At 49.3% G+C, this 24,781-nt stretch overlaps 1 protein-coding gene across 1 annotated transcript in view; it reads left to right on the top strand.

Annotated features, from left to right (window-relative positions):
* Positions 1-987: 987 nt before the first annotated feature.
* Positions 988-24,781, top strand: part of LOC132568870 (protein Atg16l2-like) — a 35,699-nt gene continuing 11,905 nt past the window's right edge. The window contains exons 1-4 of the mRNA XM_060235056.1: positions 988-1,075; positions 15,666-15,753; positions 20,887-21,001; positions 22,715-22,788. Of these exons, the coding sequence (XP_060091039.1) occupies positions 988-1,075; positions 15,666-15,753; positions 20,887-21,001; positions 22,715-22,788 (365 nt within the window). The remainder of the gene's footprint in view (positions 1,076-15,665; positions 15,754-20,886; positions 21,002-22,714; positions 22,789-24,781) is intronic.

Genomic DNA, 24,781 nt, shown 5'->3' on the forward strand with positions numbered 1-24,781 from the left:
CCAACCCAAAGTCTCCTGGCCCTGCCCCCAAGTCTCCTGGCCCCGCCCCCAGTCTCCTGTCTCCACCCCAAAGTCTCCTGGCCCTGCCCCAAAGTCTCCTGGCCCCGCCCCAAAGTCTCCTGGCTCCACCCCAAAGTCTCCCGGCCCCGCCCCCAGTCTCCTGGCTCCACCCCAAAGTCTCCTGGCCCTGCCCCAAAGTCTCCTGGCCCCACCCCCAGTCTCCTGTCTCCACCCCAAAGTTTCCTGGCCCTGCCCCAAAGTCTCCTGGCTCCACCCCAAAGTCTCCTGGCCCCGCCCCCAGTCTCCTGGCTCCACCCCAAAGTCTCCTGGCCCTGCCCCAAAGTCTCCTGGCCCCACCCCCAGTCTCCTGTCTCCACCCCAAAGTTTCCTGGCCCTGCCCCAAAGTCTCCTGGCCCCGCCCCCAGTCTCCTGGCTCCACCCCAAAGTTTCCTGGCCCTGCCCCAAAGTCTCCTGGCCCCACCCCCAGTCTCCTGTCTCCACCCCAAAGTTTCCTGGCCCTGCCCCAAAGTCTCCTGGCTCCACCCCAAAGTCTCCTGGCCCCGCCCCCAGTCTCCTGGCTCCACCCCAAAGTCTCCTGGCCCTGCCCCAAAGTCTCCTGGCCCCACCCCCAGTCTCCTGTCTCCACCCCAAAGTTTCCTGGCCCTGCCCCAAAGTCTCCTGGCTCCACCCCAAAGTCTCTGGCCCCGCCCCCAGTCTCCTAGCTCCACCTTCAAAGTCTCCTGACCCCACCCCTAACGTCCCCAGGTATTTCTTGAGTTGGAGTTGGCAACTCTCCCCCCCCCCCGCCCCCATTCCCTTTTCTAGGCCAGAGAGGACTGTGGGCTCCACCCTTTCGCCTCCCTTTGCCGGGCCGGTCTTCCAGCCCCGCTTGGCCGGCAGCCGCTGAGCCTCCCGCAGCCGGGGATTCCCCGCTCGCCCCGCCCCCGCCGCTGACGTCACGGGCGCCCCTCCCTTGGCCGAGCGGGGATGGCCGAGCGCGGCGCTGCTGGCGGCGGCTGGAAGCGGCACCTCGTCCGGCAGCTGCAGCGGCGCGACCGCCGCACCGCCCAGGCCTGTGAGTGAGCGGGAGCATGTGCAGAGGGCCGCTCTCCCGCCCGGGAGAGCGGGGGATGCCCGGGAGCGCCAGTTTGGATGGCTGGGCAGCGGCGGGGGGGGGGCGCGGGGTTGCTCTGCCTCCCCTCCCCTCCCGAGTCCGGCTTCCGCGAGTGACCAGAGGGCGCCCTCTTTGGGCGGCATCTCTTGCCGCCGCCTTTTTACATAACTGGTGGAAATTAGGGCTGCTAACTCTAATTCAAGAAATAGCTGGATATTTGGGGGGCGGAGCCAGAAGACGTTGGGGTGGCGCCAGGAGACTTTGGGGGCGGAGCCAGAAAACTTTGGGGGTGGCACCAAGAGACTTTTGGGTGGCGCCAGGAGACTTTGGGGTGCAGCCAGGAGACTTTGGGATGGCGCCAGGAGACTTTGGGGGTGGAGCCAGGAGACTTTGGGGGCGGAGCCAGGAGACTTTGGGGTGGAGCCAGGAGTAAGGTTGGGACAAGCATCCTTGAACCGCAAAGGGAATTGTGGCCATCGCATTTAAAGGGACCGCACACCTTTCAAATGCCTTCTCTCCACTCGAAAGAATGAAGGGTAGAGGCTGATGCCGCTGGGATGTCCCTTTCTCTCCGTTAGGGTTGCCAATCCCCAGGTGGGGGGCAGGGCATCTCCCGGTTTGGAGGCCCTCCACCTGCTTCAGGGTCACCAGAAAGCGGGGGAGGGGGGGAAGGCAATGTCTGCTGGGCACTCCATTATTCCCTATGGAGACCGATTCCCATAGGGTATAATGGACAATTGATCCGTGAGTATCTGGGGCTCTGGAGGGGCTGTTTGTTAAGGAAGAGGCACCAAATCTGCAGCGTAGCGTACAACACCTCTCCTCAAAGGACCTTCCAAGTTTCAAAAAGATTAGATCAAGGGGTCCAAGTTCTATGAGCCCCCAAAGAAGGTGCCCCTAGCCATTCTTTCCAATGTGCCGTCCCTTTAAATGTGATCGCCAGAACTCCCTTTGGGGTTCAGTGATGCTGGTCACACCCTCCTGGCTCCACCCCCAATGTCTCCTGGCTCCACCCCAAAGTCTCCCAGCTCCACCCCCAAAGTCTCCTGGCTCCACACCCAAAGTCTCCAGGCTCCGCCCCCAAAGTCCCTAGAGATTTATTGAATTGGTCTTGGCAACCCTACCGGGGAAGGGGAAATGGGGGGGTGCCCTGGGGGCGCCAGTTTGAATGTCTGGGGAGGGGGGGCGCCAGATTGAAGGGCTGAGGGGAAGGAGCGGGGGGGGGTGCTGGGTGTTCTGCCTCCTCAAAATGAGGGTGGTGTCTAGCGGTCCTTCTCTTTTCGTGGCGTCTGTTGCTCTTCTAAAAAACTGGAAGGCAATGCCCTCTTTTTTTGAGGGGGGGGGAGTTGGAAGGCTGGGAATCTCTGTCCTGGGACCTGTTTTGTTCAACGTCTTTATCAGTGATTTGGATGAAGGAATAAAGGGAATGCTTGTTAAATTTGCAGAGGATACTAAATCGGGAGGGGTTGCAAACACAGAAGGAGGCAGAAACAGGATACAGGACGATCTTGACAGGCTGGAAAACTGGGCTAGAATCAATAAAATGAATTTTAACAAGGATAAATGTGAAGTTCTGCATTTAGGTAGGAAAAACACCATGCATGGTTATAGCATGGGGGAGACTTATCTTAGCAGTAGTCTGTGCGAAAAGGATCTAGGGGCCTTAGTGGATCATATGCTGGACATGAGTCAACAGTGTGATGCTCCCGGGCCAGACGGTTATACAGCCAAGTATTTTAAAATGTTTAAAGATGAATTAATACCAAAATTACAGAAGCTGATGAATGCAATAAGAGTCAAAGGGAAGGTACCAAATACATGGAAAGAAGCTGTTATTTCTTTGATACCTAAAGAAGAAAGAGATGTTACAAATGTGAAAAATTACAGACCAATTTCACTTTTGAACAATGATTATAAAATATTTACAAGAATTCTGGCAGAACGTCTTAAGCAATATTTGATAAATTTTATAAAAGAGGACCAAGCCGGTTTTCTTCCCAAAAGACAAATAAGAGACAATATTAGAACTGTTGTAAATATTGTAGAATATTATGAAAGACATCCAGAAAAGGAAGTAGCGCTATTCTTTGCGGATGCAGAAAAAGCATTTGACAATTTAAATTGGGACTTTATGTTTGCAGTGATGGAAAAAATGGAGCTTGGAGAAAGTTTTATAAGAATGATAAAGGCAATATATTCTGAACAAAGTGCAAGGCTGTGCATCAACGCAGATCTTACAGATGAAATGAAAATTAGTAAAGGTACCAGACAAGGCTGCCCGCTTTCGCCATTGCTGTTTATAATGACTCTTGAAATTTTACTAATGCAGATTCAAGAAGAAAAAGATTTAGAAGGACTACAAATAAAAGGATTTACCTATAAATACAGAGCATTTGCAGATGATATAATGTTTATAAATGAAAATCCTTTACAAGTTACACCTTTGTTGTTAATGAGAATACAAGAGTTTGGGGAGTTGGCGGGACTTTATATAAACAAAGAAAAATCAAAAATCTTATGTAAGAATATGCAGAAAAATAGACAACAAGAACTACAAAGACTAACGGGTTGTGAAGTTACCTCTAAGGTAAAATACCTAGGGGTAGAGATAACAATGAAAAATATTGATTTGTTTAAGAACAATTATGAAAAGCTATGGCGTAAAATAGAAGAAGATATGCTAAAGTGGAACAAGCTCAATTTGTCACTGTTGGGTAGAATAGCTGCAGTAAAAATGAATATTTTACCAAGGATTATGTATCTGTTTCAAACCATCCCCATTGTGAAAGATGCTAAGCAATTTGATAAATGGCGAAGAAAAATTTCGGAATTCGTGTGGGCCGGGAGGAAACCTAGAATTAAAATGAAAGTCCTGATAGATGCGAAAGAGAGAGGTGGATTCCAATTACCAGATTTGAAACTGTATCATGAAGCAATTTGTTTAGTATGGTTAAAAGAATGGATAACGTTATTAAATAAAAAACTTCTAATGTTAGAAGGCCATGGAAAAAAATTCGGCTGGCATGCATATTTGTACTATGAAAAAAAGAAGATGGACGGTCTTTTCTCTCACCATTATATAAGGAGTAGCTTATTAAATGTGTGGATAAAGTACAAGAAATATGGTGATGAGAGGAGACCTTTATGGATAGTGCCGGCTGAAGTGATAAAGTTAACGGCCAAAACAGTCAAGGAAAAACAACTATCATACAACCAGTTACTAAAAATACAAAGCGGGAAAATAGAATTGAAAACTGCAGAAGAACTAAACTATAAATATGATTGGTTTCAAATGCAACAAATAAAAAGTTTGATGGAGAATGATATCAAAGCTGAAGGAATAAGGAAAGAACAAACAGAAATGGAAAGAGTTCTGCTTGGAGATAATGAGAAATTAATTTCAAAAGTGTACAAATTACTTTTACAATGGGCTACAGAAGATGAAGTAGTGAAATCTCAAATGATAAAATGGGCAATTAATGTAAATAAAGAAATAAAGATGGAATCTTGGGAATATCTGTGGAAAAATTCCATGAAACTCGCAACATGTCATAGTATTAAAGAGAACTGTTTTAAGATGATGTATAGATGGTATATGACTCCAAAAAAATTAGCAAAGATGAACAATAAGATGCCAGATAGGTGCTGGAAATGTAAAAAGCATGAAGGTTCTTTCTACCATATGTGGTGGACTTGTGAAAGAGCTAAAATGTTTTGGCAAATGATTCAACAAGAGATATCTAAGATCCTGGGATATGAATTCAATAAAGAGGCAGAGACTTTTCTGCTGGGATTACAAATGGAAAAATTTCCAAAAGAAGATAGAACATTAATATGGTACTTGCTCTCAGCTGCTAGGACATTGTATGCGCAGTTGTGGAAGCAAGAAAAAATACCAGAAAAATGGGACTGGATTATGAAAGTTATGTCATGGAGTGAAATGGACAAATTAACAAGAAAATTAAGAGACTGTGATTTAGAACTTTTTAACCAAGAGTGGAAGAAATTCAGAAGATATATAGAGAAAGAGTGGAAAATAAAAGGACATTGGACAATTTTTGAGGATTAAGATTTTTAAGATAACAATATAACTCTTGAAGGGGGTTCTTCTTCCCTATGTTTCTTTTTTGTTTCGTTTTTTTTCTTGATAGTTAAGGGTACCTTTAATATCTGTTTTTTTAAAGAAAATAACACTGGCGGGGGTCAAGTAATTGGGGGAGGGGTGGGAGAAAGTAAGATGTGGGGTAGAATGATGGTTTTTTTCTTAATATATATTAAGCTTTTTATAAGTTGTAGTTATAGTTCTACTACCATATGTTACTAATAAAATTGTTTATTCAAACAGTGTGATGCGGTGGCTAAAAAGGCAAATGAAATTTTGGGCTATATCAAAAGAAGAATAGTGTTTCCTGCATTGTGCAGGGGCGTTGGACTAGATGACCCTGGAGGTCCCTTCCAACTCTAGGATTCTATGAAGCTTCTTCTACTGAATCAGATCCCCCTGGGTCCATCAAAGTCAGTACTGTCTACTCAGACTGGCAGCAGCTCTCCAGGGTCTCAAGCTGAGGTTTTTCATGCCTACTTGCCTGGACCCTTTTTAGTTGGAGATGCCGGGGATTGAACCTGGGACCTTCTGCTTACCAAGCAGATACTCTGCCCCTGAGCCACCAACCTATGTCACCATGTGGAATGGGTGGAATGCTTGTCAACACATAGAAAACCAATTTCTCAGGGAGCCAATGCTCTAGCTTTCCGTGACGTGGTAGTTTTCTGTGCGCAGGGTGTCATTTCAGTATGGAGGAACACCCTGTCAGAATAATAGAATCCTAGAGTTGGAAGGGACCTCCAGGGTCATCTAGTCTAACCCCCTATACAATGCAGGAAACTCATACACCTCCCCCTAAATTCACAGGATCCTCATTGCTGTCAGATGGCCATCTAGCCTCTGCTTAAAAACCTCCAAGGAAGGAGAGCCCACCACCTCCCGAGGAAGCCTGTTCCACTGAGGAACTGCTCTAACGGTCAGGAAGTTCTTCCTAATGTTGAGCCGGAAACTCTTTTGATTTAATTTCAACCCACTGGTTCTGGTCGTACCTTCTGGGGCCACAGAAAGCAATTCCACCCCATCCTCTATAGGACAGCCCTTCAAGTACTTGAAGATGGTGATCCTATCACCTCTCAGCCGCCTCCTCTCCAGGCTAAACATCCCCAGCTCCTTCAACCCTTCCTCATAGGACTTGGTCTCCAGACCCCTCATCCTCTAGATGACAGCCCTTCAAGGACTTGAAGATGGTGATCCTATCACCTCTCAGCCTCCTCCTCTCCAGGCTAAACATGCCTACCTCCTTCAGCCTTTCCTCATAGGACTTGGTCTCCAGACCCCTCATCCTCTCTAGGACAGCCCTTCAACTACTGGAAGATGGTGATCCTATCACCTCTCAGGTGCCTCCTCTCCAGGCTAAACATCCGCAGCTCCTTCAACCTTTCCTCATAGGACTTGGTCTCTAGACCAAAACAATTCCACCCCATCCTCTATATGACAGCCCTTCAAGGACTTGAAGATGGTGATCCTATCACCTCTCAGCCGCCTCCTCTCCAGGCTAAACATCCCCAGCTCCTTCAACCTTTCCTCATAGGACTTGGTCTCCAGACCCCTCATCCTCTCTAGGACAGCCCTTCAAGGACTTCAAGATGGTGATCCTATCACCTCTCAGCTGCCTCCTCTCCAGGCTGAACATACCCAGCTCCTTCAGCCTTTCCTCATAGGACTTGGTCTCTAGACCAAAACAATTCCACCCCATCCTCTATATGACAGCCCTTCAAGTCCTTGAAGATGGTGATCCTATCACCTCTCAGCCGCCTCCTCTCCAGGCTAAACATCCCCAGCTCCTTCAACCTTTCCTCATAGGACTTGGTCTCCAGACCCCTCATCCTCTCTAGGACAGCCCTTCAAGGACTTCAAGATGGTGATCCTATCACCTCTCAGCTGCCTCCTCTCCAGGCTAAACATACCCAGCTCCTTCAGCCTTTCCTCATAGGACTTGGTCTCCAGACCCCTCATCCTCTATAGGACAGCCCTTCAAGGACTTGAAGATGGTGATCCTGTCACCTCTCAGCTGCCTCCTCTCCAGGCTAAACATACCCAGCTCCTTCAGCATTTCCTCATAGGACTTGGTCTCTAGACCAAAACAATTCCACCCCATCCTCTATATGACAGCCCTTCAAGGACTTGAAGATGGTGATCCTATCACCTCTCAGCTGCCTCCTCTCCAGGCTAAACATACCCAGCTCCTTCAGCCTTTCCTCATAGGACTTGGTCTCCAGACCCCTCATCCTCTATAGGACAGCCCTTCAAGGACTTGAAGATGGTGATCCTATCACCTCTCAGCTGCCTCCTCTCCAGGCTAAACATACCCAGCTCCTTCAGCCTTTCCTCATAGGACTTGGTCTCTAGACCAAAACAATTCCACCCCATTCTCTATATGACAGCCCTTCAAGGACTTGAAGATGGTGATCCTATCACCTCTCAGCCGCCTCCTCTCCAGGCTAAACATCCCCAGCTCCTTCAGCCTTTCTTCATAGGACTTGGTCTCCAGACTCCTCATCCTCTATTGGACAGCCCTTCAAGGACTTGAAGATGGTGATCCTATCACCTCTCAGCTGCCTCGTCTCCAGGCTAAACATACCCAGCTCCTTCAGCCTTTCCTCATAGGACTTGGCCTCTAGACCAAAACAATTCCACACCATCCTCTATATGACAGCCCTTCAAGGACTTGAAGATGGTGATCCTATCACCTCTCAGCTGCCTCCTCTCCAGGCTAAACATACCCAGCTCCTTCAGCCTTTCCTCATAGGACTTGGTCTTTAGACCAAAACAATTCCACCCCATCCTCTCTAGGACAGCCCTTCAAGTACTTGAAGATGGTGATCCTATCACCTCTCAGCCGCCTCCTCTCCAGGCTAAACATCCCCAGCTCCTTCAGCCTTTCCTCATAGGACTTGGTCTCCAGACCCCTCATCCTCTCTAGGACAGCCCTTCAAGGACTTCAAGATGGTGATCCTATCACCTCTCAGCTGCCTCCTCTCCAGGCTAAACATCCCCAGCTCCTTCAGCCTTTCCTCATAGGACTTGGTCTCCAGACCCCTCATCCTCTCTAGGACAGCCCTTCAAGGACTTCAAGATGGTGATCCTATCACCTCTCAGCCGCCTCCTCTCCAGGCTAAACATGCCCAGCTTCTTCAACCTTTCCTCATAGGACTTGGTCTCCAGACCCCTCACCAGACACCAGGGGGAGCTCTTGCTTACAGTTTTTTTCAGGGAGACCTCGACTAAGGTTTCGATTGTGGTTTGAGTCCTGCGGAGACTCTGGCAGTGTGCCACTTTGCAGAGCTGAAAACATGGTCTTGCGGTTAAAATGTGTTTCGATATGCTGACAGTGACTTTGTGAGGATCTGGGACGTGTTGCTGAGTAATCCTGCTGTGACTTTTCACTTCCTCAATATCCAGAGCCCGGAGGGTTTTGCTGGCAGCCGTTTAGGTTACGGAATACAAAACAACCTCACGGGTTGAATGATCACTCTCACACAATAAGCGCGGGAATGAACATGGAGTGCAAAAGTAAATGGTAAATCTGTGGAGCAAACAGAACGTTACGGAGGCTTTCTGCACGCGAGGACTGCCTTTGTGTGGGCGCATGTGACGGTTTGGCATGCCGAGAGGCTGGTAGCATCTGCCAGAAGCCTTTGTTGGTGCTTGCCCCCAGGAAAGAGCGGGTCTGTGTGCAAAGAGTCACTGGGAACTCTGGTTTCAGATGGTAGCCACATTGGTCTGCCGTAAGAGAGCTAAATTCGAGTCCGGGAGCACCTCTGAGATTAACGAGTTTTGGGGGAGTATAAGCTTCCAAGAGTCAAAGCTCCCTTCGTCAGATCGGAATGGAGATCCCTGAGGCCTTCTATATCCCACTCTGAAGGTGGGAGGGGATGTTGCAAAGAAAGGAGTCGGGATGCAGAGAGACAACGCAAAACGTAGTCAGCTTGGTTAGAGCAGGGGAGGAATTCTTAGAGGCAGGAAATCAGCATCTGTAGGAGAGAAGACTCCTGTGTCCTTATTCAGCCCTGGGGGCGACCGGTTTCGTTGTTCTGAACTTGTGAATGAATCCGAGTTCAGCAATTTCACATTGCAATCTTCCCTTGAAGCTTCTCTCCAGACTGCTGCTCTTAAATCAGCTCCGAAAGGACCCGGATGATTAATCCCACCGGTGTGGTGGTTTTTAATGTTAGGAGTTCCGGTGTTCACTCTAAGCTGAGTTAGTGTGAGCTAGCTCACAGCTTTTAGCCTCTGGCTCACACGTTTTTGTCTTCGCTCAAGAAGGATTGCCCCAGAGCCAACGAATGCATGCAGCTCGCAATGTAATGCTAGTAGCTCATGAAGTAGAGTTTTTGCTCACAAGACTCCACAGCTTAGAGGGAACATTGCAATGGCCACTGTGTGAGACAAGAGGCCAGACTACATGATTATTGGTCCAATCCACCAGGTGATGTTCATGTGGTCTTCCTGCCACGGGCATGGAAAAGAACAAAGGTGGGTGCCTTGAGAGGAGGTCAGCGATGAAAGGCCAGGACCTACGCGGATATAAAAGCCTCTTCTTCTACTTGCCCAAACCCCACTGTCTAGTCTGCTGGGACTAGTGCTGGAATCTCGCAGAAATCTCTCTCCAAAGGGATTAACAGGGAGTTCAAAATTTGCTGCAAGGTCCCCCCCCCGCTCCCCGCCCTGCGGAGTACTTAATCCTGAGAAATCCCCTGCTTACGTAATAGGGTTGCCAAGTCCAATTCAAGAAATATCTGGGGACTTTGGGGGTGGAGCCTGGAGACTTTGGGGGTGCAGCCAGGAGACACTGGGGGCGGAGCCAGGAGCAAGGTTGTGACAAGCACAATTGAACTCCAAGGGAGTTCTGGCCATCACATTTCAAGGAACGGCACACCTTTTCAATGCCTTCCTTCCATAGGAAATAATGAAGGATAGGGGCACCTTCTTTTGGGGCTCATAGAATGGGACCCCCTGGTCCTATCTTTTTGAAACTTGGGAGGTATTTTGGGGAGAGGCACTAGATGCTTTACTGAAAATTTGGTGCCTCTATCTAAAAAACCAGCCCCCCCCAGAGCCCCCGATACCCACGGATCAATTCCCCATCATTCCCTATGGGAATCGTTCATGGAGGTGCATGATGGCTCTGGGGGCGGGGCTCTCCCCCCCCCCCCCCCGCCGGCCAGCTGGCTGGGGGAGGGGGGAAGCCTGTAAAAGCGGGGGATCCCCCTCTGGGAGCTGGGGATTGGGAAGCCTATTACGTAATGCAGGAGGTATAAATATTAACTTTCAAACAGGCAGTTTTGCCAGCAGCAATGGACTCCGGTGCATCGGTAGGAGTTGCCTTTGCGCTGTAGGAGAACTGGGATTCGAGACGTGAGATCCAGCCCAAGGGTTCGAACGTAGGAACCTAAGAACCTAAAAGGGGCTGGCCAGAAACCACTGGAGAATCTCCCCCCTTTCATCCAGAGACTGTTCTGTTAGGCTGGTGGCCCGATACACCGTCAAGCAAAATCTCTGTAGACAGGATCGCCCTCTTGCTGGCAGTAAGGGAGGGACGGTGGCTCAGTGGTAGAGCATCTGCTTGGGAAGCAGAAGGCCCCAGGTTCAATCCCCGGCATCTCCAAAAAAGGGTGCAGGCAAATATGTGTGAAAAACCTCAGCTGGAGAGCCATGAATGGGGCTGTGGCTCAGTGGTAGAGCATCTGCTTGGGAAGCAGAAGGTCCCAGGTTCAATCCCCGGCATCTCCAAAAAAGGGTCCAGGTAAATAGGTGTGAAAAACCTCAGCTTGAGACCCTGGAGAGCCGCTGCCAGTCTGAGAAGACAATACTGACTTTGATGGACCAAAAGGTCTGATTCAGTATAAGGCAGCTTCATATGTTCATATGTTCAGTAGCACAGTTGGAGGTTGCCACACAGTGGAAAGATAAGGCTCTGTCATCGATACATGCTTGGAGAACCCGACTGCGGGATTATTTCCTGCTAAGTAAAATCTCAATTTATAGTGCTGATGCTCTGACAGAACGTACTCAAGAAAAATTTACCGTCTTCTGGTTCCAAATAGTGGAATATCTCCCCAAACCTAATATTCTCCCCAAAACCCGTTTTTATCATGATATACTCTATTTCTAATATGTTCTGGGCTCACTTCCTCTCCTCCGGTCTGAATACAAAAACTGTGAGCTCTAATTAGTTGAGTTTGATTAACCGGATTTCTTAATAGAATATTGGGACAGTTGTTTGTACATTCCTACAGCAGAATCAGTCCATAGATTGTATTTTACTCTGGTCTGAATACAAAAAACTGAGCTCTAATTAGTTGAGTTTGATTAACTGGATTTCTTAATAGAATATTAGGACAGTGTACATTCCTACAGAAGAATCAGTCAATAGAATGTATTTTACTCTGGTCTGAATACAAAAAACTGTGAGCTCTAGTTAGTTGAGTTTGATTAACTGGATTTCTTAATAGAATATTAGGACAGTGTACATTCCTACAGTAGAATCAGTCAATAGAATGTATTTTACTCTGGTCTGAATACAAAAAACTGTGAGCTCTAGTTAGTTGAGTTTGATTAACTGGATTTCTTAATGGAATATGGGGACAGTTGTTTGTACATTCCTACAGTAGAATCAGTCCATAGAATGTATTCTTACTGGATGCTCTTCAGTATAATTGTATGACTGCTCCTTGGGTCTCTATGTTATGGATTACGCTTTCTTCTTCTTGCTTTTTTAAAAAAATTGTTTATTATATCCTCGCTAAGGCTGCATCATTTCAGGTGACAGATCACATTCTTTATTATAAGCTGAAAATCTGTTAATAAAAAATCTGATGAATTAAAAAAAAAGAAAAAGAAAAAGAAATGTTCCTTTCCTGGAACTTGGCCTGTCTTTTGAAAGAGCCTTTGTTTGATTACGTACCTGTCAGAGGCTCGCTTTGCAGGAAATTCCCTGGATTCTAGCCTTGCTTTTGAAATCTGCCCTTCCTCTTACAGTGAGGCTGAGTAAATAACCTCGCCCCCGAAGCGTAGCTGATGCCGCTGGAATGTCCCTTTCTCTCCGTTAGGGTTGCCAATCCCCAGGTGGGGGCAGGGCATCCCCCGGTTTGGAGGCTCTCCACCTGCTTCAGGGTCATCAGAAAGCTGCAGAGGGGTGGGATGTTTGCTGGACGCTCCGTTATTCCCTAGGGAGACCGATTCCCATGGGGTATAATGGAGAATTGTTCTGGTGGTATCTGAGGCCCTGTGGAGGCTGTTTTTGGAGGTAGAGGCACCAGATTTTCAGCATAGCATCTGGTGCCTCTTCCCAGAATACCTTCCAAGTTTCAAAAAGGTTGGACCAGGGGGTCCAATTCTGTGAGACCCAAAAGAAGGTGCCCCTATCCTTCATTATTTCCAATGGAGGGAAGACATTTAAAAGGTGTGCAGTCCCTTTCAAGTTCAATTATGCTTCGGAGTTCAATGATGCTTGTCACATCCTTGCTCCTGGCTCCACCCCCAATGTCTCCTGGCTCTACCCCCAAAGTCTCCTGGCTCCATCCCCAAAGTCCCCAGATATTTCTTGAATTGGACTTGGCAACCCTGCTCTCTGCGCTTTTCGACAGTGAAATGCAGTCCTTTCTTCTCCTGAATCCCCTAAACTCCCTGTTTCCTCTTCTTGAGAGGAACGATTTAATTGTTTTGCTCAGAGGCCGTTTTGTAGAAAAATAGGTGGCGGAGCTCATTAGCATTACTCATTAGCATATGCTGCCCTCCCCCCCAGCCAAAAGCAACCTGATGCAAGAAAGGAGAGCCCTGGGTGAGCGAGGCCTGCTTGGGCTGGCTAGAGATCCAGCCGGCCCAAGCAGGCCTCGCTCGCCTGGGGCTCTCCACCCAAAATCACACAAGAAGTGAAGAAAAGGTGGTGCGGGCTTCTCCGGGGGTTAATGAGGGTTGCTGGGGGCGTGGCAAAGCTCCTGGGGGCTGACTGGCTGCCCCCTCTCCTAATCCAGGGATTGTTATGCAGCTGCACCTCCTATTCAGTGGACAAATGGGAGGAGGGGAGGGGAATCCTCAGAAAGGTTCAGGAGCTGCGCTTGGGAGCTCCTGCTGAATTGGAGACTGGTTTTGCTTTATATCTGTGTCTGTCCACCTATCAAAATTGTCACAAGATCCAGGCCTTTTCCTGAGCAGGAACGACCACCTTGGCAGCAGGGGGTGTGGCCTAATATTCAAATGAGTTCCTGCTGGGCATTTTTTTACAAAACACCCTGCCTGAAACAATGGTGGTGTCAGGGGGTGTGGCCTAATATTCAAATGAGTTCCTGCTGGACAATTTTTTACAGAGCACCCTGCCTGAAACAATGCTGGTGTCAGGGGTTGTGGCCTAATACTCAAATGAGTTCTTTCTGGCATTTTTTTTTTAAAAACATCCTGCCTGAAACAATGGTGGTGTTAGGGGGTGTGGCCTAATATTCAAATGAGTTCCTGCTGGGTATCTTTCACAAAACACCCTGCCTGAAACAATGGTGGTGTCAGGGGGTGTGGCCTAATACGCCAATGAGTTCCTGCTGGGCTTTTTCTACAAAAAAAAAAGCCCTGTCAAGATATATAGTGCTATCATTGGAAATGGTCTTCACACCCCTCCCTTTATTTACCAGGAAGGAGCCTTACAGAGCCGAGGACCTTTATTCTGTGGCTTGGCCCCTAGCCTACCTCAAAGGGTTGTAGTGAGGATAAACCTAGGAGGTTGCGGGATAAAATGAGGTGTAACAGGACTGAATCCCAGTAGCAGAGTAGTACTTGGTAGCATGTCAAAGGCACAAATCCCTTTTTCCTGACCAAGGAAAGGCACCATCGATGTGTTCTTTGGTCGCACAGCCCCTCTCCAGATCTCCAATGAGGATTTCCAGCCCGCCACAAAAGACTATTTTAGCTGGAGGTGCTGCAGATTTTCTGGAACTACTCTGCTACTGGGATTCAGTCCAGTTATGCCTCATTTTATCCCGCAGCCTCCTGGGTTTATCCTCACTGTGAGGCTTCTTTCAGCTTCCCTCCCTCATTTATATATATATTTTTAAGAAGACTGCGGAAGAAGACTGCAGATTTATACCCCGCTCTGAATCAGAGTCTCAGAGCTGCTTACGATCTCCTTTATCTTCCTCCCCGCCAACAGACACCCTGTGAGGTGGGTGCGGCTGAGAGGGCTCTCACAGCAGCTGCCCTTTCGAGGACAACCGCTGCCGGAGCTCTGGCTGACCCAAGGCCATTCCAGCAGCTGCAAGTGGAGGAGCAGGGAATCAAACCCGGTTCTCCCAGATAAGAGTCCGCACACTCAACGATTACACCAGACTGGCTCTTTCACGCCATTTTTCTTGTGGTTCAAGGTGACTAATAATAGACAGACACCTTGCAGAAGTACCTGTAAGGTAATGTATATGAAATAAATTGTGCTATGCAAATATAATCATAGTGTTATTATTATTACTATTATTATCTGGAGACCAAGTCCTATGAGGAAAGGTTGAAGGAGCTGGGGATGTTTAGCCTGGAGAGGAGGCAGCTGAGAGGTGATAGGATCACCATCTTCAAGTCCTTGAAGGGCTGTCCTATAGAGGAGGTGGTGGAATTGTTTTCTGTGGCCCTGGAAGGTAAGACCAGAACCAACAGGTTGAAATTAAATCAAAAGAGTTTCCGGCTCAACATTAGAAAGAACTTCCTGACTGTTAGAGCGGTTCCTCAGTGGAACAGGCTTCCACGGGAGGTGGTGGGCTCTCCTTCCTTGGAGGTTTTTGAACAGAGGCTAGATGGCCATCTGACAGCGATGAAGATCCTTTGAATGTAGGGGGAGGTGTTTGTGAGTTTCCTGCCTTGTGCAGGGGGTTGGACTAAATGACCCTGGAGGTCCCTTCCAACTCTATGACTCTATGATTCTGATAGAGCAGTTCCTCAGTGGAACAGGCTTCCTCAGGAGGTGATGGGCTCTCCTTCCTTGCAGGTTTTTAAACAGAGGCTAGATGGCCATCTGACAGCAATGAGGATCCTGTGAATTTAGGGGGAGGTGTTTGTGAGTTTCCTGCATTGTGCAGGGGGTTGGACTAGATGACCCTGGAGGTCCCTTCCAACTCTATGATTCCTCTGGAGATGGTGGGCTCTCCTTCCTTGGAGGTTTTTCAACAGAGGCTAGATGGCCATCTGACAGCAATGAAGATCCAGTGAATTTAGGGGGAGGGGTTTGTGAGTTTCTTGCATTGTGCAGGGGGTTGGACTAGATGACCCTGGAGGTCCCTTCCAACTCTAGGATTCTGATTCTATTCATAATAGTAATTTGAAGATGAGAATTTTTATTTTGAGCGCCCCCTCATTTCTGCCTTCCCCATGGAGAGACCCACATACCCAACCAAGCCGACAGAGGGGAGGCTGAACAGCTACTTCTGTGGCTTGATTTTCCTTTTTCTCAGCCCATTCCCCTGCTTCTTGCAGATAACAGACTACTGGAAAAATCCTACTCGCTGAGTGCCCGCAAGCTGCAAGAGGAACCATTGGCTCTCCAGATGGCAATTCCAGCCAGGTAGCACCCTTCGGAACCCTGCCCCCCGCCCCTGACTGGCTTTGTGCGGTACCACCTATGGTGGGCCCCCTTTCCCTTGCCATTTTTGAGTGTGCAGCGCCTGTGCTCTGGAAACCAGCACCCGGGCAACGGGCCTTGGCACCCTACAGTACCACAGTCCTCTGAATAGCAGAGACAGTGCCCCACGTCTCACAATGGGGGCTTTCTTCCGTAAACGCCGGCAGAAGTGGGGGCGGGAGGGCGCGCTCCAGAAAACAGTCACTCCCGTTGCTGCTGAGTCAGCTGTCTCAGCCAATGCCTGTCCTTCTGGGGGGGGGGGCAGAGTGTTCCCGGACGCTCTTACAGATTGGGCTGCCATTCTCCACGTCCGAAGCCCGAGAGATCCACAGAGCGAGAAACAAACTGACCGCAGATAAATGACAGAGAGGATTTAAACCAGGGCTGGCCAAACTTCCTTAACGTAAGAGCCGCGTGGAAGAAACATCAGACGTTCGAGAGCCGCAAGACGTGAATGTCAGATGTTTGAGAGCCGCAAAATGGAAGGGAGGGAGGGAGGGAGATAAATGGAGAGCAGGGAGGGAGAGGTGGGAAGAAAGCAACTTCAAATGCATCCTCCAAGGCACCAGTTGGCTTGGTTTATAGAGGTGATTTAAAGAGAGAATTGCCTTCTCCAAGCCAGCCAATGGGGTGACGGGAACGTCAAGAGCCGCACAATATTTGTAAAAGAGCCACGTGTGGGTCCCGAGCCACAGTTTGGCTATCTCTGATTTAAAAGAACTCGTGGGCATTCAATGAAATTGCTGAGCAGTCGGGTTAGAATGGATAAAAGGAGATACTTCTTCACCCAAAGGATGATTAACATGTGGAATTCACTGCCACAGGAGGTGGTGGCGGCTACAAGCATAGCCATCTTCAAGGGGGGACTGGATAAGCATATGGAGAAGGGGTCCATCAGTGGCTCTTAGTCACAGCGTAGTGTTGGAACTCTCTGTCTGGGGCAGTGATGCTCTGTATTTTTGGTGCTTTTTGGGGGGCACAGTGGAAGGACTTCTAGCCCCACTTGTGGACCTCCTGATGGCTCTTGGGTGTTTTTTTTTTTCTGGTCACTGTGTGACACGGAGTGTTGGACTGGATGGGCCATTGGCTTGATCCAACATGGCTTCTCTTATGTTCTTATGTGACACAGAGTGTTTGCCCATTCCAGCAGCTGCAAGTGGAGGAGTGGGGAATCAAATTCGGTTCTCCCAGATAAGAGTCCGCACACTCAACCACTATACCAGACTGGCTCTAGAAATGGAGATTTATTGTTGGTTTAAATTCCGTTCGTTATTTATCCACAATTGGTTTGTTTATTTATATTTGAACTTATATTTGAACTTATATTTGAACTTATATTTGAACTTATATTTGAACTTTGTTTCTGGTTCATATTCACCAGGTTCGGCCTGATGATATAAGAACATAAGAGAAGCCATGTTGGATCAGGCCAATGGCCCCTCCAGTCCAACACTCTGTGTCACATAAGAACATAAGAGAAGCCATGTTGGATCAGGCCAATGGCCCAACCAGTCCAACACTCTGAGTCACATAAGAGAAGCCATGTTGGATCAGGCCAATGGCCCATCCAGCCCAACACTCTGTGTCACATAAGAACATAAGAGAAGCCCTGTTGGATCAGGCCAATGGCCCACCCAGTCCAACACTCTGAGTTACATAAGAACATAAGAGAAGCCATGTTGGATCAGGCCAGTGGCCCCTCCAGTCCAACACTCTGTGTCACATAAGAACATAAGAGAAACCATGTTGGATCAGGCCAACGGCCCATCCAGCCCAACACTCTGTGTCACATAAGAACATAAGAGAAGCCATGTTGGATCAGGCCAATGGCCCATCCAGCCCAACACTCTGTGTCACATAAGAACATAAGAGAAGCCATGTTGGATCAGGCCAATGGCCCCTCCAGTCCAACACTCTTGTGTCACATAAGAATATCAGAGAAGCCCTGTTGGATCAGGCCAGTGGCCCCTCCAGTCCAACACTCTGTGTCACATAAGAACATAAGCGAAGCCATGTTGGATCAGGCCAGTGGCCCCTCCAGTCCAACACTCTGTGTCACATAAGAACATAAGAGAAGCCATGTTGGATCAGGCCAGTGGCCCCTCCAGTCCAACACTCTGTGTCACATAAGAACATAAGAGAAGCCATGTTGGATCAGGCCAGTGGCCCCTCCAGTCCAACACTCTGTGTCACATAAGAACATAAGAGAAGCCATGTTGGATCAGGCCAATGGCCCCTCCAGTCCAACACTCTGTGTCACATAAGAACATAAGAGAAGCCATGTTGGATCAGGCCAATGGCCCCTCCAGTCCAACACTCTGTGTCACATAAGAACATAAGAGAAGCCATGTTGGATCAGGCCAATGGCCCCTCCAGTCCAACACTCTGTGTCACATAAGAACGTAAGAGAAGCCATGTTGGATCAGGCCAATGGCCCCTCCAGTCCAACACTCTGTGTCACATAAGAACGTAAGAGAAGCCTTGTTGGATCAGGCCAGTGGCCCCTCCAGTCCAACACTCTGTATCACACAGTGGCCAGAAATTTTTATATATATATACATACACACACACACACATACACACTGTGTCTAATAGCCACTGATGGACCTCTGCTCCATATTTTTATCTAACCCCCTCTTGAAGCTGTCTATGCTTGTGGCCGCCACCACCTCCTGTGGCAGTGAGTTCCACATGTTAATCACCCTTTGGGTGAAGATCTCCTGGGATTGCAGCTGACCTTTAGACTACAGAAAACAATTCCCCCCGGAGAACATGGTAGCTCTAGGGGGTGGATTCTTTACTGGCATTACCCGCTGAACTCACTCTTATCCCCAAATGTCCCCCCCGCCCCGGCTTCATGCCTCCCCCCACTCGGGATTTCCCATCTCAGAGATGGCAAAATTGGATGAAACCACCCAACGTAGGAAACAGCAAACTGGAATCGGCCTGCCCAGCCCAGCCCAGCCCGGGAAAAAAAATATCAAATGCATTCATTGTGCTGCAGTTGTAGAAAGTTGCCGTCGCGTTCATCGTGGTGAAAATTGATTCTGTGACTACCAAAGGATTTCACTGTGCCCCTTGCGAACCCATGCTCTTGCATTTCATGGCTTTCTTCACGGTTTGATTCCCCGTGGCCAGGTTTTGGGCTGTAGCGGAGCTCTGAAGCCTCTAAATTTTGTTGCGCTCTTTCTTTCTCTCCCCCCCTCTCATCCCCCCAAAAACTTGCTTTTGGGCTCCATTGTTCAACCCCCCTGTGAGAATTTTGTTGAATAGTGGGAGCCCCGTGGCACAGAGTGTTAAAGCTGCATTCCTGCAATCCTAAGCTCTGCTCACGACCAGAGTTCGATCCTGGTGGAAGCTGGATTCAGGTAGCTGGCTCCAGGTTGACTCAGCTTTCCATCCTTCCGAGGTCAGTAAAAGGAGTCCCCAGCTTACTGGGGGGGGCGGGAAATGTAGATGCCTCCACCCTCAATGTCTCCTGGCTCCACGTCCAAAAGTCCCCAGATATTTCTTGAATTGGACTTGGCTAGCTCACAGTATTTTAGCCTCTGGCTCACACATTTTTGTCTTAGGAAAAAGAGCCCCAGAGCAAACTAACTGATGCAGGAGCTCACAACTTTAAGGCCAGTAGCTTACAAAGTAGAATTTTTGCTCACAAGACTCCACAGCTCAGAGGGAGCGTTGGTTGGAGAGTCCCTTCCTGCTCCGTATTCCTATGTCTCGGGTCACATTTGGCTTATATGATGTTTGGGAGGGGAGGCACCAATAGGGCCAAAGGGCAATGGGATTTGGGTTGCATCAGGCAAGGGGCCTCTGAATTCCAGAACCAGGAGGCAATATCAGGGAAAGGCTTCAGCCTCTTGGCTCTGTTGCTGGCCCTCCAGAGGAACTTGTTGACCAGTGTGTGAGACAGGAGGCTGGACTAGAGGGACCCTCACTGGTCTGATCCAGCAGGGCTCTTCTGATGCTCTTCTCAGGGGAAGGCCTCAGCCTCTCTGCCCTGTTGTTGGCCCTCCAGAGGAACTGATTGGCCACTGTGTGATAAAGGAAGCTGGTCTAGATGGACCCTCCCTGGTCTGACCCAGCAGGGCTCTTCTGATGTTCTTCTCAGGGGGAAGCCTCAGCCTCTCTGCCCTGTTGTGGGCCCTCCAGAGGAACTTGTTGACCAGTGTGTGAGACAGGAGGCTGGACTAGAGGGACCCTCACTGGTCTGATCCAGCAGGGCTCTTCTGATGCTCTTCTCAGGGGAAGGCCTCAGCCTCTCTGCCCTGTTGTTGGCCCTCCAGAGGAACTGATTGGCCACTGTGTGATAAAGGAAGCTGGTCTAGATGGACCCTCCCTGGTCTGACCCAGCAGGGCTCTTCTGATGTTCTTCTCAAGGGAAGACCTCAGCCTCTCTGACCTGTTGTTGGCCCTCCAGAGGAACTTGTTGACCAGTGTGTGAGACAGGAAGCTGGACTAGATGGACCCACACTGGTCTGATCCAGCAGGGCTCTTCTGATGCTCTTCTCAGGGGAAGACCTCAGCCTCTCTGCCCTGCTGTTGGCCCTCCAGAGGAACTGATTGGCCACTGTGTGATAAAGGAAGCTGGACCAAATGGACCCTCCCTGGTCTGACCCAGCAGGGCTCTTCTGATGTTCTTCTCAGGGGAAGGCCTCGGCCTCTCTGCCCTGTTGTTGGCCCTCCAGAGGAACTGGCTGGCCACTGTGTGAGACAGGAGGCTGGACTAGATGGACCCTCCCTGGTCTGACCCAGCAGGGCTCTTCTGAGGTTCTTATGATGGCCCCAGCCTCTCTGCCCTGATGGAGTATCCATCAGTCACCTTGGAGGAACTGTTTGTCCACTGCACGAGACTGAATGCTGGACTAGATGGACCTCTGGTCTGATCTAGCAGTGCTCTTCTTATGTTCTTAAGGGTGCAATTATGCAAAATTCAGACGTAATCCAGAATCAATACAGGAACGTGAATGAAGCTCCAGTCTGTAGTTGGTCCACATGAGTCCCAAACTGGAAGTCAGTGTGGCTCTCCCAGCTGAGAAGCTTTCTGATTTCTACCTCGTTTTTCTCATTTCCTAGTAGATTGGTCCTGTTGCCTGCAGGGTATGAAGTCCTGGACTCAGCCCAAATGTTGGAGTACCTGAAGAGGAGCTATGAGGAGCGCATCGTGGAGCTGCAACAGATCAACGAGGAAGTAAGCAAGAAGAGCTCTTTGGTCTCCATGGGAGTGGGGTGGGGATGGGATGTCCATCAGGGACGTTTTGGGAACTGCAGAGCAGACAAAAGACTCTGGGACTGGGAGAGGTGCATTGTTTCTCTGCAACGAATGGATTCATATGAACATATGAAGCTGCCTTCTACTGAATCAGACCCTTGGTCCATCAAAGTCAGTATTGTCTTCTCAGACTGGCAGCAGCTCTCCAGGGTCTCAAGCTGAGGTTTTTCACACCTATTTGCCTGGACCCTTTTTTGGAGATGCCGGGGATTGAACCTGGGACCTTCTGCTTCTCAAGCAGATGCTCTACCACTGAGCCACCATCCCTCCCAAGGTTCCTTTTCATTCGATTGGATACTCTGCTGAATTTCAGGGAATTGTTTTATCAAAAAGAAAAATTAGTTAATATGTTGTCGAGGGCTTTCATTACCAGAGTCCATTGGTTGTTGTAGATTTTCCAGGCTGTGTGGCCGTGGTCTTGGCATTGTGAGGCCTGATGTTTCGCCAGCAACTGAGACTGGCGTCCTCAGAGGTGTAACCCAGAAAACTGGAGTTCTCTCTGGGTCAAATTGAGAAGAAGATGGCAGGTAGGTAAACTGCCACTCTCCACTCAGGCAGGTGGGGTAGGGGTGAGTCATTATCTTGTGGGAACTTCCTGGGCTGTGATATGCTAATGGAGGAGCTTCCCTCAGGAGGTTCTTTTATATATGGATTGGTTCTTTAAATTCTAATCTTATCTGTAGTGCTGTTGTTGTCATGAGCCCTGACAAGGAGGAGCTGGAAGGGTTAACAGACCTGGAAGAGGTGCCAGCCAGTTCCTCAGCTGAACAAACAGCAGCTGGCCCATCAATCACTCTCCAGGCACCAGGGTCAGCTGTTGACGATCAATCTCCTCCGAGCTCTCCTCCTCCCATCTCAAGAGTTCAAAGCAGGCTCCGGAAAGGACTTTCAGAACGAAGACATGAGGCACGCCGATGCTTCAGATCTCTCAGCCCTGAGTTCTAGCGGAGTCACTGCCACCCAGGGAACAGGCTGATTGAGACTCCCATATAGCTCCCACCCAGGACCTGGTAACCTTGTGGAAGCAACAAGTCTATTCTCTGGTTTGCATCCACGCTGCTTCCTGTTTCCTGATCCTGACCTGCTTGATTTCCTTGGCACCCTGACCTTTTGGCTTTTGGACATTGACTTCTGATTTTGGTTTGTGTTTCTGCATTGGTGACTTGGCTGCTGCTTGACTTCCTGGACTTTGACCTTGGACTAGCTTTGGACTCCTTCCTGCCTGAGTCCTGAGAATGTGACAGTTGTACTGTGAGCATTAGCATGTCACAGCCCTGGAAACTCCCACAAGAGAATGACTCAGCCCTACCCCACCTGCCTGAGCAGATATAAATTACCTGCCTGCCATCTTCTTCTCAATTTGACCCAGAGAGAACTCCAGTTTTCTGGGTTACACCTCTGAGGATGCCAAAGTTGCTGGCAAAATGTCAGGTCTCACAATGCCAAGACCACGGCCACACAGCCCGGGAAATCTACAATAACCGATGAAAAATGGCTGAAGTTTTGTTTTGAGATTGTTGCATTTTGTCAGAATTTGTTCAATTTCCAGTTGTACCAGGTAAGTTCTCTTTGCCAGGTAACCAGGGGTGCAGAATTGGTGGAGAGCCTTTCTTCCTCTCTCTTTCTCTCTAGCTGACCTGCGAGATGATAGAACGGAGCACGATCCTCAAGGCAAAGAAAATCGCTCTGGTGGAGCAGAGGAGCAGGTACATATGAACATATGGAGCTGCCTTATACTGAATCAGACCTTTGGTCCATCAAAGTCAATATTGCCTTCTCAGACTGGCAGCGGCTCTCCAGGGTCTCAAGCTGAGGTTTTTCACACCTATTTGCCTGGATCCTTTTTAGCTGGAGATGCCGGGGATTGAACCTGGGACCTTCTGCTTACCCAGCAGATGCTCTACCACTGAGCCACAGCCCCATTCATGGCTCTCCAGCTGAGGTTTTTCACACCTTCTTGCGTGGACCCTTTTAACTTGGAGATGCTGGAGATTGAACCTGGGACCGCCTGCTTCCCAAGCAGATGCTCTACCACTGAGCCACCATCCTTCCCAAAGGTACCGTTCCTTGCGCATGCCGGTGGATGGTGGCTCTTCTCCAGGGTCCTTCCGGGGCTCCCAAAGGTGTGCCATTGTCTGCTAGCGCAAATCGTGCACGCCAAATCAAAGCCCACATGCCCATCGGGAGGCCGTTTCGCACCTGAGGCCCGAGGGTGCTCCAATGCGCGACCTGGGGAAGAGCCAGGATCTCAACCTGTGCTCAGAAAGCGAGTTGTCGAGACTGAGGGTCCGCAGTGGATTTATAAGGCTGGGTGGAACCTGATTGGCCCTCTGTAGTCACCTGATCCTTGCTGAGCTGAGCGCTGCAGTGCCACCTTCTGGCCGACAGCAGTAGCGCAGCACAGCAGAGGAAGCAATCCCGACACGCGGCGATTGAAAAACATCTGGATTCCAGTAAGATTAGGAGACCCTCTAAAACATCAGGGCTTTAATCGTCTTTTCAGAGCGGGAAGGAGGTGAGAGGGCAGAATAGGGTTGCCAAGTCCAATTCACGAAATATCCGGGGACTTTGGGGGTGGAGCCAGGAGACTGGGGGTGGAGCCAGGAGCAAGGGTGTGACAAGCATAATTGAACTCCAAAGGGAGTCCTGGCATCACATTTAAAGGGGCAGCACACCTTTTTAAATGCCTTCCTTCCATAGGAAATAATGAAGGAGAGGGGTACCTTCTTTTGGGGCTCATAGAATTGGACCCCCTGGTCCAATCCTTCTGAAACTTGGAGGGTATTTTGGGGAGAGGCACTGGATGCTATGCTGAAAATTTGGTGCCTCTACCTCAAAAAACAGCCCCCCCCCCAGAGCCCCAGATACTCACGGATCAATTCTCCATTATACCCTATGGGAATTGGTTTCCATAGGGAATAATGGAGTGCCCAGCAGACATTTCCCTCCCTTCCCCCCGCTTTCTGATGACCCTGAAGCGGAGGAGAGCCTCCAAACTGGGGGATCCCCTGCCCCCACCTGGGGATTGGCAACCCTAGGCCAGAATTGAGGTCTGGTGGATCTCTTTGGTGTCTAGAGAGCCAGTTTTGTGTAGTGGTTAAGAGCGCGGCCTCCGATCTGCAGAACCGGGTCTGATTCCCACTCCTCCCCCATATGCAACCAGCTGGGTGTCCTTGGGTCTGTCACAATTCTCTCAGTGCTCTCTCAGGTCTGGGGGGAGGGGGACAGGATTGCTATCTTGACAGGGGTGGAATTCTAGCAGAAGCTCCGTTGCATATTAGGCCACACACCCCTGATGCAGCCAATCCTGCAAGAGCTTACGAAAAAGACCTCTTGGAGGATTGGCTGCATCAGGGGAGTGCGGCCTAATATGCAAAGGAGCTCCTGCTAGAATCCCAGCCCTGGGTCTTGTAGTATTGAAAAGGTTGTCACTTATAGGGGGGCAGGGATCTATTCCTGTTGTCACACTAATGGGTTGAAAGGTACCGGCTGGATATTAGGAATAATATTTTTTACAGTAAGAGTAGTTCAGCAACTGAATAGGCTGGCTCAGGAGGTGGTGAGCTCGCCCTTACTGGCAGTCTTCAAGCAGCAGCTGGGTGAACCTGTGTCACAGAAGCTCTAGGCCAGGGGTGTCAAACGTGTGGCCTGGGGGCCAAATCAGGCCCCTGGAGGGCTCTTATCAGACCCGCAAGCAAC

Source organism: Heteronotia binoei, chromosome 3, assembly GCF_032191835.1.
Source record: "Heteronotia binoei isolate CCM8104 ecotype False Entrance Well chromosome 3, APGP_CSIRO_Hbin_v1, whole genome shotgun sequence".
Taxonomy (NCBI): domain Eukaryota; kingdom Metazoa; phylum Chordata; class Lepidosauria; order Squamata; family Gekkonidae; genus Heteronotia; species Heteronotia binoei.